This window comes from Oncorhynchus nerka, linkage group LG20, assembly GCF_034236695.1.
Source record: "Oncorhynchus nerka isolate Pitt River linkage group LG20, Oner_Uvic_2.0, whole genome shotgun sequence".
Lineage (NCBI taxonomy): Eukaryota > Metazoa > Chordata > Actinopteri > Salmoniformes > Salmonidae > Oncorhynchus > Oncorhynchus nerka.
This window is the reverse complement of record NC_088415.1, coordinates 26,033,842-26,048,104: the sequence shown is the minus strand read 5'-3', so window position 1 is coordinate 26,048,104 and position 14,263 is coordinate 26,033,842. Positions and strand designations below refer to the sequence as shown.

Below are 14,263 nucleotides of genomic sequence, written 5' to 3'. Positions count from 1 at the left end.
ATTGGTTCTGTGAAAGTGCCTGAAACATTTGTTAGGATGTGGCAAATATTCTCATAACACGAAAATGGTCCAGTTGTGCTGATGATTATACGATGTTTGTATAAAACATTTGCCTGATGTTGCAAAAACGTTCCCAGAACATACTTCATTCTTCACTGGTACATTGTGTTGTTACATTACCTGGAAACCTAATTAGAACATTTGGAGAATGTTCTGTGGTGGTTGTTACAGATGTTATGCACAACATTTTTGTGAATGTTAGAATATTTAATTTAAAACATAAAAAAAAAAACATTTTGTTATCAAGAACATTATTTCTACGTTTTTGTGATTACCATCCTAATGTTAGATAAACCCTAACTAGAACTTAATGGGGATCTTAGCTAATGTTCTGGGAATGTTCGCACTTTGCTGGATTTCACTCCAAGGTCTACTACACAGCGTGTTATTTGTCACATGCACCGAAAACAGCAGTTGTAGTCTATACCTGTTGTATTCGGTGCATGTGACAAATAACATTTGATAGAATAAAATATCATTTGATTTGGAGGGTCTCACCTTGACTCCGGTGGATCCATCTCTACCAGGGGGCCCATCAGATCCAGCGTTGCCCTGTGAGGTAGAGACAGAGATTTAATCAATACATGAAATGTATTGGCTTCCAGTCCTGAAGTAGCTGCCAAAGCAACACGCTTGGGGTCCATGGGTTAATGGTGCTGTAGAAATACAGATGGCTGTGGTTGTTGTTTGCGATTGACTATGGTTGTGTTTTTTTGTTTTCTGTTGTGTCATTGTTTGTTTTGGTTGTTATTGTTACAGTTGTGGTGATTATTTACATTTTTGCTTTATGGTTATTGTGTGTGTGGAGGGAGGGGTGTTCTTGTTTTGGAAAGTCGCTGTTGTTGTTCTGGTGATTATTGATGTATTTTTATGTGGGTTTTGTTGTTGTTTATGTTGCTGTTGTCGTTCCTATGGTTCTTGCAGTAGCTCAACCCAGAGGTGTAATTATATTGGCCAGCTGGTAGCACTATAGTGCAGCTATGGCCTTTATCCCGGTAATTGCGGCGTGCAGCTACAGTGGCCTACATTTGTTATTGTTGTGGTTTATATTGTTGTTGTGGCCTGTGTTGTCATGGTTTAGTTCTGACCTCTCTTCCGGGCTCGCCAGAAGGTCCAGACAGTCCAGGAGGCCCCACAGGCCCAGGGGGTCCACGGTCACCACCAGCACCAGGAGATCCCTGCTTACCGGGCTCTCCCTGGGACACACAGAACATCAGCGAATAAGTGTCAGACGTCATCACTATAACCACAAGGATGTAACATTTGACTAGTCAATGGGTTAATGGACTTAGCTATTGATTTGCATGCAAAGTAGGACTTGAGCAACTGGCTAAAAGCCCCTATGTGGGAAAAGGCAGCAAAAGAAAAGCAGCAAAACCCCAAAAGAAAGTCTGTTGTAGGTCGTAGTATGATGGAAATGAAAGTTCTGAATGCATCTCCGTTACAGCCAATTAGTCACTGAGTGATTGACTTCTTTGTGACAGTTTTAAGGAGAAAGAATTCTGGATGTAGATCTGTCATATTGAACGTATGTGGATATCAGGACTCCATGGTATAACAGTCGATCACTCCAGACATCCCAGATATGATATTCTGGTAAATATGTTGCTTAGTTACCACTCAATGGTGCAGGACTAGTGGGAGTTACAGTGGGGCAAAAAGTATTTAGTCAGCCACCAATTGTGCAAGTTCTCCCACTTAAAAAGATGAGAGAGGCCTGCAATTTTCATCATAGGTACATTTCAACTATGACAGACAAAGTGAGAAGAAAAATTCCAGAAAATCACATTGTAGGATTTTTAATGAATTTATTTGCAAATTATGGTGGAAAATAAGTATTTGGTCAATAACAAAAGTGTATCTCAATACTTTGTTATATACCCTTTGTTAGCAATGACAGAGGTCAAATGTTTTCACTAAGTCTTCACAAGGTTTTCACACACTGTTGCTGGTATTTTGGCCCATTCCTCCAGGCAGATCTCCTCTAGAGCAGTGATGTTTTGGGGCTGTTGCTGGTCAACACGGACTTTCAACTCCCTCCAAAGATTTTCTATGGGGTTGAGATCTGGAGACTGGCTAGGCCACTCCAGGACCTTGAAATGCTTCTTACGAAGCCACTCCTTCGTTGCCCGGGCGGTGTGTTTGGGATCATTGTCATGCTGAAAGACCCAGCCACGTTTCATCTTCAATGCCCTTGCTGATGGAAGGAGGTTTTCACTCAAAATCTCACGATACATGGCCCCATTCATTCTTTCCTTTACACGGATCAGTCGTCCTTCTCCCTTTGCAGAAAAACAGCCCCAAAGCATGATGTTTCCACCCCCATGCTTCACAGTAGGTATGGTGTTCTTTGGATGCAACTCAGCATTCTTTGTCCTCCAAACACGACGAGTTGAGATTTTACCAAAAAGTTATATTTTGGTTTCATCTGACATTCTCCCAATCTTCTTCTGGATCATCCAAATGCTCTCTAGCAAACTTCAGACGGGCCTGGACATATACTGGCTTAAGCAGGGGGACATGTCTGGCACTGCAGGATTTGAGTCCCTGGCGGCATAGTGTGTTACTGATGGTAGGCTTTGTTACTTTGGTCCCAGCTCTCTGCAGGTCATTCACTAGGTCCCCCCGTGTGGTTCTGGGATTTCTGCTCACCGTTCTTGTGATCATTTTGACCCCACCGGTTGAGATCTTGCGTGGAGCCCCAGATCGAGGGAGATTATCAGTGGTCTTGTATGTCTTCCATTTCCTAATAATTGCTCCCACAGTTGATTTCTTCAAACCAAGCTGCTTACCTATTGCAGATTCAGTCTTTCCAGCCTGGTACAGGTCTACAATTTTGTTTCTGGTGTCCTTTGACAGCTCTTTGGTCTTGGCCATAGTGGAGTTTGGAGTGTGACTGTTTGAGGTTGTGGACAGGTGTCTTTTATACTGATAACAAGTTCAAACAGGTGCCATTAATACAGGTAACGAGTGGAGGACAGAGGAGCCTCTTAAAGAAGAAGTTACAGGTCTGTGAGAGCCAGAAATCTTGCTTGTTTGTAGGTGACCAAATATTTATTTTCCACCATCATTTGCAAATAAATTCATTAAAAAATCCTACAATGTGATTTTCTGGATTTTTTTCTCTCATTCTGTCTGTCATAGTTGAAGTGTACCTATGATGAAAATTACAGGCCTCTCTCATCTTTTTAAGTGGGAGAACATGCACAATTGGTTGCTGACTAAATACTTTTTTGTCCCACTGTATATGAACCTGGATTTAAAGAGAGCTTAACATACAACTGGACCAGTAAGAGCAATGGTTCCATAACAATGACCTGGCTTTCAAGTTCATAACCCACTGCAAGTGTGGTAGTACTATCAGGGGTGAGATACTCACAGAAGGACCAGGAAGGCCAGGGAAGCCCCTCTCTCCACGCTGCCCAGGCAGACCAACAATACCACGTGACCCAGCCAGACCCTGGGGACCTGAAGGACCATCGGGACCCTAGAGATAAAGACAATAGGTCAGTTTAATACATTGACTTCACAACTCCAGGTCTAGCTCATTGACTTCACAAATCCAGTTCTAGCTCATTGACTTCACAACTTCAGTTCTAGCTCATTGACTTCACAACTCCAGCTCTAGCTCATTGACTTCACAACTCCAGTTCTAGCTTATTGACTTCACAACTCCAGTTCTAGCTCATTGACTTCCCAACTCCAGTTCTAGCTCATTGACTTCCCAAATCCAGCTCTAGCTCATTGACTTCCCAAATCCAGCTCTAGCTCATTGACTTCCCAAATCCAGCTCTAGCTCATTGACTTCCCAAATCCAGCTCTAGCTCATTGACTTCCCAACTCCAGTTCTAGCTCATTGACTTCCCAACTCCAGTTCTAGCTCATTGAATTCCCAACTCCAGCTCTAGCTCATTGACTTCCCAAATCCAGCTCTAGGTCATTGACTTCACAACTCCAGCTCTAGCTCATTGACTTCACAACTCCAGTTATAGCTTATTGACTTCACAACTCCAGTTCTAGCTCATTGACTTCCCAACTCCAGTTCTAGCTCATTGACTTCCCAAATCCAGCTCTAGCTCATTGACTTCCCAAATCCAGCTCTAGCTCATTGACTTCCCAAATCCAGCTCTAGCTCATTGACTTCCCAAATCCAGCTCTAGCTCATTGACTTCCCAACTCCAGTTCTAGCTCATTGACTTCCCAACTCCAGTTCTAGCTCATTGAATTCCCAACTCCAGCTCTAGCTCATTGACTTCCCAAATCCAGCTCTAGCTCATTGACTTCACAACTCCAGCTCTAGCTCATTGACTTCACAACTCCAGCTCATTGACTTCACAACTCCAGCTCATTGACTTCACAACTCCAGCTCTAGCTCATTGACTTCATAACTCCAGCTCTAGCTCATTGACTTCACAACTCCAGCTCATGGACTTCACAACTCCAGCTCTAGCTCATTGACTTCACAACTCCAGCTCATTGACTTCACAACTCCAGCTCATTGACTTCACAACTCCAGCTCATTGACTTCACAACTCCAGCTCTAGCTCATTGACTTCATAACTCCAGCTCTAGCTCATTGACTTCATAACTCCAGCTCTAGCTCATTGACTTCATAACTCCAGCTCTAGCTCATTGACTTCATAACTCCAGCTCTAGCTCATTGACTTCATAACTCCAGCTCTAGCTCATTGACTTCATAACTCCAGCTCTAGCACATTGACTTCATAACTCCAGCTCTAGCACATTGAAATTAAGTGATATACAATCAAGGTGGCTGAGTTGGTGTTACTAAGCCTACAAGGGGTAAAAGGCTGGGTGGTGTTTCCTCCATGAGATATCATATAAGAGTGGAGGGGAAGACTCACAGGGAGACCATCCCCTCCAGCATCTCCCTTCTCGCCAGGGGCTCCAGCAGCTCCACGCAGCCCAGCGTCTCCCTGTCTTCCTGGGGTTCCAGAGTCACCACGAACTCCCTTAGGACCGTCTTTACCAGCAGGACCAGCGGGGCCAGCAGCACCAGGGTTACCCTGAGAGAGGGAAACAGAGAGATGCAGCATATTTCAATCACACAGATATACACAGGTAATCTCAATGAAAAGGTGACTTTCTATTGTCTATGGATACTTGTGATGATGTGATACTCACGTTAGGCCCGGGAGAACCAACTCTTCCAGCAGCACCAGGGAAACCAGTAGCACCCTACCAACATGAGAGAGGGACAACACAATATTTCAGTAAAAGCAATTACAGAACATAGCATTTTATATTGTCACTTACTATTGGGTAATAATCTCTTATCATTGGAACTGTTGACTTACAGAAGCCCCCTGGGCACCACGAGCTCCTTTAGGTCCAGAAACACCAGTGGGACCCTGGAATAAAAAGCAACCAGAAACACAATTAGACAAAGAAACAAGAACAAAGAAACAAGAAGTGCATCAATTGTGTTCTCAAATACTCTTAATTTCTTATAGATTATAGAATGGTAATGTCTTGGGCAATAAGACATCTGTCTCTGGGACATACAGCTATTTTATATCTCAAAGTAAATTTTGAGGGGTACCTACCACAGGTCCAGGGGCCCCAGAGGGTCCTTGAGGTCCATGGGCACCACCATCTCCCTTCTGTCCAGCCTCGCCTAACTCTCCCTTGGCTCCAGGCTGACCATCTGCACCCTGGAGGATGGAAGATGCAGGTCAATAAAGATCCAGTGTTTTATATGGATTAGATTATTGTTTGCATTGAAACTGATGTACTTAATGTGTTTCTACTCACAGGTGGCCCAGCGAAGCCAGCAGGCCCGGGGGGACCACCCTCACCACGGTCACCCTACAAGAAGAGAGAAGGGCTCAAAACAGGTGCCACAGAGGAAGACATTCTGTACATGTATGTGTCCCTGTCCATCAAGTTGCAGGTGCAGTGAGTTAATGTGAAGGAAGCTACAGTATACTCAAGAAGTTAACCATTTTGGGATGAAATTCATTCTGAGGGAATCAAGATGGTGTACTTGGAAATTATTTTACTATTCATAACTGTATATGCTGGGAAACTTGGATAGTGAGTGGTCTTTGAATCAATATGAACAGTATCTTCAGATCCAAATGTCTGGCGACTAACTAAATATTTGGATCTGTAGAGCTCTACATTGTTTCATGGCAGGGTCTGGTTCTCTAGTTTCTTCCTGCTCTCTGTACTGTAGTGAAGGTAGTTTGCACTTTGTACATTTCAAACCTGGGCATGTTGACAACATGATTGATTTAATACAAATCTAAAAACAGACTATATGAAACTGGAGGCAGAGAGATACAACTTACAGGAGCACCACGGGCACCAGCAGCACCAGTTGGGCCAGAAGGTCCACCCTCACCCTGAGAGGGAAGGAGAGAGGAATGACAAACCCATACTGTACATATACAGTACATCTGTCAAATAAACATTAGACCATACACCTAATAACAGGTGAATTTTGTAATTCTTATGGTAATTCTCACCTTTATGCCATTGGGACCAGCTGGGCCAGGAGGACCAATGGGACCAGTCAAACCCTGAGGGGGAGGAGAGAAGACAGATGGAGAGGAGAGAGATGGAGTTATTATCGACCTCACTTGGGGTCATTGGATCATTGTATTTTAATATGCTGACAGAGTTGGCACAGGAGAGTGTGCCTATGTTCTCTGTTTCTGCTGAGTACTCACTCTAGAACCATCTTTTCCAGAAGCGCCCTCAGGTCCTTTCTCTCCATTGTCACCCTGTAAGACACAGAAAACCATGGCATCTTAGTATGTATCTAGCAGGCATCATGATATAACCTTGCAATCCACTGTCTAGTTTTCTACGACTATGATTAGAGTATATTTTTTAGGGTTGTTACTCACTCTGTCACCCTTGGCGCCGGAGATTCCACCAGCTCCCCTCTCTCCTGGCATACCCTGCAGACCTGGGGGTCCCTGAGCTCCAGCACCACCAGATGGCCCAATGGCTCCCTGTCAGAGAGGGGGAACATGGATTTGGAAGTTGGCTGATCACACTTTCTGATGTTTCTCTCTTCAGTAGTGGTTTTGTGATTGCCAGACTATAGGGACTCAGAGGTTCTCCAAGTGCCCAATAAAAGCAGAAACTCTTATTGAAGATGAGGTTGGCCGAAGGGAGTGGCTCTTAACCTTCGGTCCATCACTTCCGGGAGTTCCAGGAAGTCCACGAGGTCCCTGCAGACCCTGAGGTCCAGCACCGCCTCTCTCACCAGGGAAACCACGCTCGCCCTATAAGGGAACAGAGAGACAGGAAATGAGAGGCAGAAACAGGAAGGACTACAGATGTAAAGGTTTGACAAGTAGATGGCGGTGGCTATGTAGATGATTATGGCAGTGAGAGAAAATATAGAAAAATATCTATATCAGACTTATTGTAGAAATGAAAACTCACTCTAGGTCCAGTAGCACCAGCAGCACCAGCCTCTCCAGGAACACCCTACAGAGAGAGGAGAGAGACATTGTAGCTGCATATTTTTACAGTAGATAAATAATATGTTTTAGAATACAGCATGTGCTTGTGTTTGCTAGTATAACTTGATCAGGATAAAGTGCTGAGGTGTGTGATAACAAATGTGACATGAGTAACATGGTTAGATGTTCCTAATGTGTTCAATCAATCAGGGACCTGGACAGGCCTGGTGTGTTGCTGTGGCAGTGTGGACACTCACCGCATCACCAGGCTTGCCTCCCTCTCCTGGGGGGCCAGCAGGTCCGGGCAGACCCTGCACAACAACACAAGACCGTCAGTGACTTCCTATGACATCATAAAAAAATGGACATCAAGTTATTCTGAATGGAATCATTTCTGTTCTAGCCGATCCAGAAAAGTAAGGTGAACTCACCTGGAAGCCTGAAGGTCCAGCAGCTCCTTGCTCTCCTCTCTCTCCAGCAGGTCCCTAGGATGGAAGCACCTCAGATGATCAAAAAAGGTGATCAAGTGATTGACACCACATTAGCACCCTGTGGAGCTGTGTGTCAGTTTGGGAATGCCATTGCATTCTCATGCTCAAAGAGAGATGCTAGCTATTACAGATACTATGGCTACATGTTATGAGTGTTATGAGTGCACCAAATACATTGATTATATCACTATGGGGTGCAGTTGTCATGTCTAAAATAGATGTCTCCTTAAGAACTGTCTAAAATATTTTATATTGCTTTGTTGTATTTTACAATATGTCTGTCAGTGGTTGAACACTTACAGGAGGGCCAAGAGGTCCAGCAGCACCTGTCTCACCATCTTTACCAGACAGACCCTGTTCAGAGAGAGAAAATGTATCAGTTCTTCATGAACCACCACAGCAAAGGAAAGGATCAGTGTCAGATCCTCCACTGTTTTACTTCTTGAAACTTTGTGGCGGTTAAACACCAAAATTGCACAGATGTTAACTCAACTTCGCTAAGACCGAGGGATACAGGAAAGTCATCTAAAAGGTTCATCTACTTACGATCAGACCTTGACGACCCACAAGACCCTTCTCTCCTGCCTTTCCAGGCTCACCCTGTTGAACGAAAAATACACTGGTCAGTCACAGAGAAGAAGCATGGACATCAAGTGCAAGGGGAATTAATGGGGACGTTTACATAGTTATTTGCTTGTACTGTCAGATACTGTCTGGATCTGGTGCTGGAGGCAAATCTACAGGCAATTTCTTCCCCCTGTGACACTTACATTGGCTCCCTTTGGTCCGGGGAATCCCATCACACCAGGCTGGCCACGGGCTCCCAGAGGACCAGGTGGGCCGGGGCGACCATCCTCACCAGCAGCACCCTACAGTACCACACACCGAGAAAAGAGGAGCAAGTCAACATCACTCGAGATCTCGTTTGTTTTGTATTTTACCCCCTTTTCCTCCCCAATTTCGATTTTGTCTCATCGGTGCACCTCCCCAACCGGCTCAGGAGGCGAAGGTCGAGTGATGCATCCTCCGAAACATGACCCTCCTAACCGCGCTTCTTAACACCGCCCGCTTAACCCGAAAGCCGGCAGCACCAATCTGTTGGAGGAACCACCGTTCACCTGACGATCGAGGTCAGCCTGCAGGCACCTGGCCCGCCACAAGGAGTTGGTAGAGCGCGATGAGCCAAGTAAAGCCCACCCAGCCAAACCCTCCCCTAACCCGGTCGATGCTGGGCCAATTGTGTGCCGCCTATGGGACTCCCAATCACAGACGGTTGTGATACAGCCCGGGATCGAATCCGGGTCTGTAGTGACGCCTCTACCACTGCGATACAGTGCCTTAGACCACTGCGCCACTCGGGTGGCCCCTCCATTGAGATCTTGTACATCTTATACATCTCACGGGTTTAGAAAGGAAAACTGTATTACTGCACCAAATCTTGGTTAATTGTATGGCAAAATGTTTGAGTGGAATACAGTATGTGGTCTAGACGGGAAAAGAGGCATACTTACACCAGGACCAACTTTGCCTTGAGGACCAGCATCTCCAGGGCGACCAGTGAGACCCTGTGAGCATCACACACAATGAGAGAGTGTCAACCCAATACATGAAGGCTGACAGGCTGAGCCACAGCTCTTGTTCTGGCTGGTTGTGATGATGGAGGTGGTGGGGACCTGGGGTACTACTACTCACTCTGGCTCCAGGAAGACCAGGCTCTCCTGTGCGGCCGGGGTCACCAGTGCCTCCCTTAGGCCCACCCACGCCGGGAACACCACGGTCACCAGGGGCTCCCTGTTTAGGAAGAGTGGAGAGAAAGAGAGGTATTAGTGTTTTATGCATGTATCACTCAAGCTTAAACAACATTGTTTATAAACTGTGACTGGCCATTGTATTAATCACAGCTGCTACAACAGGATACCAGCAGTACAATATTACAGGTTTGGTTGTTTTGAAACTACTCAGCCGTCTACAACATCTTACAGTTAGGGACTCATTAAGTAGACTTGTGATTTTGCAACTACTTCTGTCCATTCCTGGATATCAGTTGAGATGGGGCATTGAGAACTGTAAAAGTGTCAAGACCAACCTTAGAACCTGCAAGACCATCCTGACCTGGGAAACCACGGTTACCGGGAGCTCCCTAGAAACAAGGACAGAGAGAAGAGGGAATATTTAATTGATGAGGAATAGGATATGGGAAGAACTGATATGACCCAATGACTCAGAAGAAAAAAATCTGTGGTGAGATCTGTGATGGTTCAAATCCTTACTCTCTCGCCAGGAGGTCCAAGTGGTCCAGCAGCACCGGGCTCTCCTCTTGCTCCTCTCTTGCCCTCCTCGCCAGCGGGGCCAGGGGCGCCATGGGGACCTATAGGGCCCTACAGGGTGTGACCAAGAAGATAGCAGATTCATTTCAAACATACTTCCAGGTCCATCTCAGTAGAATGAAAAAGTGCAGATTTGATATGAATGATATGTGTTACATCAAAACAGAACTCACAAGCTCTCCCTTGGGACCAGCCTCTCCTTTGAAGCCAGGAATACCGGGGTCTCCCTACAACATAAACAGGTGCAAAGTCAAAAACATCTGAAATAGGAGCAATGTTATTCACAGCACATTATCTGTCATGACCCCACCTCCCTGTACACCCTCCAAGACTAACCAATGTAAACCAACCTACAGCACCACCAACATATAATTGGTGTGTCCAGGTTTTGGGGTGAATATAGGGGACTTACAGACTGTCCCTTGGGTCCAAGAGGTCCTGTTGCTCCCTGAGGTCCGGGGGGGCCACGGGGTCCGGGGAAACCAGGTGCACCAGCAATTCCAGAAGCGCCCTACAGAAAGAGAGAGATAAAGTAATTTAATATTACTGACTGAGCAGTAGACTGAAAATGAACTAAGAGCAGTGTTTATTTCATGCTGAGTATATAAAGAGTGTAGAGGGTACATTCTACACCCATATAGTGTAAGAATATGCTTACAGCAGATCCTTTAGCTCCAGGGATACCATCAGTACCAGGGTTGCCCTAAAGGAGCAGAGACAAGGTGAAGAGATGAAAATAATGCATCAGTTAATTGATGAGAGATGATCAGTGTGAGATAATGCACTTCAGACTCTATCAAAGATTGCCTGGATGTTACGTACAGAGGCACCAGCGGGTCCAGGAGATCCGGGTGTACCAGCCTCTCCACGGGGTCCCTGTGCGCCCTCAGTTCCACGTGCACCAGTGGGGCCAGCTTCTCCCTGTAGGATGGAGGAGATTCAGAGGACCATTGATGAAGTCAAATGGTATGGTGATTGGAGCTCTTTGTCTCCAAGAGATGTGATCGACAGATCTACAGTGACTGTTCAATGTGTCCTTGAGGTAGAGTGACTGAGAATCTCATCTCATTGCAGCTTATCATTATTGATCATCTTATTAGAGCTGTTCACTAATGTTGTAGTGAAATTAAGTGTTTCACCTGATGATTGGGAATTCATCAGACACATCGTTTGTCACATCAATAGGCTTCCATTGGGTTCAATAAGGTTATGACTGACATGATGCATGATACAAACATAATGGCAATTAGTACAAACCTTGGCTCCTGGGGATCCAGGGAAACCGGGTGCTCCAGCAGGCCCAACAGGCCCCTGTAGGGATCAGAGGTCAGTTAACTAACATACTAATTCCTGATTTTGCTATTATTGCACAAAAATACAACATTGAAGAAACAGTCAAGCAATTCTAAATCTATTCAAAAGTTTTTGAAAATGTGTACAATTGTGATTGTGTTGTAATACATAAAGTGCATAATTGATTTCTGCATTGCATTGATGGTATATTGTACAGCAGTGGTTCCCAACCTTTTTCGGCTACTGTACCACCAACTGAATTTAGCTTTGCCCGGAGTACCCCTGAAGTACCTCCTCATGCATTTTACCAGTAGGCCTACGTTCTCATGAGTCTTCTTAAGTACCCCCTGTGGATAGGTCAACTACCCCCAGGGGCCCTAGTCCCCCTGGTTTGAAACCACTTTTGTACAATAATAATGAAAGCTATGTGTCTTTGAGACAGTGAGGAAGCAACACGAAGAGTGCAATACGTACGGGAGGACCAGCAGGGCCAGGCAAGCCATCATTACCTCGGGCACCCTGAGGAGAGAGCAGACATGGGAGACATTATGATGGTACAGTACTCTGGGTGTTTATCGATGGACACATTTACACCATTGAGCAGGTTTACCTAAACATAATTGTAATTTTGACTAATTGATTTGCTACACAGCACATATTGAGTAGGTCTTCACCAGGTGTCCACATTAACCAAAGAGAAAGTCCTAAATACTGGGCTGGGATTGTCTGGTAGGCTAGTGTACAGAAAATCACTGGGTCTGGTTAGGATTGTCTGGTAGGCTAGTGTACAGAATATCACTGGGTCTGGTTAGGATTGTCTGGTAGGCTAATGTACAGAATATCACTGGGTCTGGTTAGGATTGTCTGGTAGGCTAGTGTACAGAATATCATTGGGTCTGGTTAGGATTGTCTGGTAGGCTAGTGTACAGAATATCACTGGGTCTGGTTAGGATTGTCTGGTAGGCTAGTGTACAGAATATCACTGGGTCTGGTTAGGATTGTCTGGTAGGCTAGTGTACAGAATATCACTGGGTCTGGTTAGGATTGTCTGGTAGGCTAGTGTACAGAATATCACTGGGTCTGGTTAGGATTGTCTGGTAGGCTAGTGTACAGAATATCACTGGGTCTGGTTAGGATTGATTGGGATTGGGGACATGAATCCTCAAAAATATTAGGCATATTATTCCGGGCTTTGGATCATTTGGTGTGTAATTACCTGAATTGTTGAGTTCATGTATTATTCAAGAGTGCATTTATATCAGAGAGAGGTAAAGGCACATGTCTGTGTTAACTCACAGCAGATCCAGAAGGTCCGGGACGGCCTCTCTCGCCAGACAGACCACGTGGTCCCTACAGGAGACAGAGACACAAGATGAACACTTAACTTGGTCACGTTAAGCAAAACAGTAGGTGATAAGGGCTTTTTACTCATAATATTCTGGTAATGCACAGGTGTACTGCTCTCTTACCATTGGTCCAGACGCGCCGTTCTCTCCGGGAGCACCACCCTCACCCTATAGAGACGACACAGTCAGTCTGTCAGCCAATCAGACTGCTAATCAGACAGTCGGTCAGATAGGCAGACACAGGAATAGAAATGGAAAGATTTGATGAGTTGAAGATCTAGTTGGCAGTCTTACCTTGGCTCCAGCAGCACCGCCTTCTCCCTTAGCTCCATCCAGACCAGGGTGACCCTACACACAGACAGGCAGACAGACAGACATAGAGAGACACTTAATCTACATCCGTCTCATTGGACTGAACAATTAACACTAATTAGCTCATCTATTGTCTTGTTAATCATGTTGAACGTGTAACATCATAACATCCTTTCTGATGGAGTTGTGATTATAAATGAAGCATGTTGAAACACCCCACCCTGTGTCCTTTGATTCCAGGAAGACCAGGAGTTCCGGGGAATCCACGAGCTCCCTGAAATAAAGAGATACATTAGATAATAAAGGATTCTGTGTGGGATTCATCTGTTAAAGGAACTTCTGTCTTAAGATATTGAATGTTTAATTGAATTTAATTGATCAGGAAATATTAAGATGTAACAAAGGCAATTGATGAATAAAACTAGAGAGCGATGATCCATGGCAATGTGCTCTAATGTTTTGGACATGGTTTTGTATACTTTTTGGGACTATGTCTCTCTGTTTACCTGAGGTCCTGCAGGTCCACGCTCACCAGCCTTTCCAGGTTTGCCAGCCTCACCCTAGAAATAAAGAGAGGGAGTAATGACTGATTATGATTATAGGTATGATTATCAGGAGTGTATCAACTGAATCATATATGTCCAAGAGAACTTTTCACATTTTATATTTCAAGCAGATGAATTCAGCTCAGGAAGAGAGTGGACATATTTGTGTACATGATGTGTGTGTGTGTGTGTGGGGGGGGGGGTAAATATGGGACTGCAGATTGTGGACATAGAGCTGAAGATTATTTAAACTATAGATATTCAATGAGGGACAATGGTAGGCAAGTGTGGTGCTTTGTGGACTGCTTCGTGATACTGTGTCAAAGAGAGTCATGCCTGTGGTTTTAAACAGTGGGGGGAAAACAAGGTCCACTCTTCATGATGGAACAATGATGGGGCACTGGAGTATGGCCTGGTCCCAGATCTGTTGGAGTATGGCCTGGTCCC

The 14,263-nt window shown here is 45.0% G+C and overlaps 1 protein-coding gene across 1 annotated transcript in view; it reads right to left on the bottom strand.

The window, feature by feature from the left end:
• Window positions 1-14,263, bottom strand: part of LOC115102149 (collagen alpha-1(II) chain-like) — a 28,709-nt gene that overhangs the window by 4,554 nt on the left and 9,892 nt on the right. Inside the window, exons 11-44 of the mRNA XM_029621767.2 lie at window positions 13,778-13,831; window positions 13,492-13,545; window positions 13,254-13,307; window positions 13,083-13,127; window positions 12,910-12,963; window positions 12,088-12,132; window positions 11,578-11,631; window positions 11,143-11,241; window positions 10,979-11,023; window positions 10,733-10,831; window positions 10,494-10,547; window positions 10,264-10,371; window positions 10,080-10,133; window positions 9,686-9,784; window positions 9,505-9,558; window positions 8,764-8,862; window positions 8,540-8,593; window positions 8,294-8,347; window positions 7,934-7,987; window positions 7,760-7,813; window positions 7,483-7,527; window positions 7,221-7,319; window positions 6,936-7,043; window positions 6,756-6,809; window positions 6,552-6,605; window positions 6,375-6,428; window positions 5,836-5,889; window positions 5,628-5,735; window positions 5,379-5,432; window positions 5,206-5,259; window positions 4,926-5,087; window positions 3,440-3,547; window positions 1,149-1,256; window positions 559-612 (exon numbers count right to left, since the gene is read on the bottom strand). Coding sequence (XP_029477627.2) covers window positions 559-612; window positions 1,149-1,256; window positions 3,440-3,547; window positions 4,926-5,087; window positions 5,206-5,259; window positions 5,379-5,432; window positions 5,628-5,735; window positions 5,836-5,889; window positions 6,375-6,428; window positions 6,552-6,605; window positions 6,756-6,809; window positions 6,936-7,043; window positions 7,221-7,319; window positions 7,483-7,527; window positions 7,760-7,813; window positions 7,934-7,987; window positions 8,294-8,347; window positions 8,540-8,593; window positions 8,764-8,862; window positions 9,505-9,558; window positions 9,686-9,784; window positions 10,080-10,133; window positions 10,264-10,371; window positions 10,494-10,547; window positions 10,733-10,831; window positions 10,979-11,023; window positions 11,143-11,241; window positions 11,578-11,631; window positions 12,088-12,132; window positions 12,910-12,963; window positions 13,083-13,127; window positions 13,254-13,307; window positions 13,492-13,545; window positions 13,778-13,831 — 2,403 coding nt within the window. The remainder of the gene's footprint in view (window positions 1-558; window positions 613-1,148; window positions 1,257-3,439; window positions 3,548-4,925; window positions 5,088-5,205; window positions 5,260-5,378; window positions 5,433-5,627; window positions 5,736-5,835; window positions 5,890-6,374; window positions 6,429-6,551; window positions 6,606-6,755; window positions 6,810-6,935; window positions 7,044-7,220; window positions 7,320-7,482; window positions 7,528-7,759; window positions 7,814-7,933; window positions 7,988-8,293; window positions 8,348-8,539; window positions 8,594-8,763; window positions 8,863-9,504; window positions 9,559-9,685; window positions 9,785-10,079; window positions 10,134-10,263; window positions 10,372-10,493; window positions 10,548-10,732; window positions 10,832-10,978; window positions 11,024-11,142; window positions 11,242-11,577; window positions 11,632-12,087; window positions 12,133-12,909; window positions 12,964-13,082; window positions 13,128-13,253; window positions 13,308-13,491; window positions 13,546-13,777; window positions 13,832-14,263) is intronic.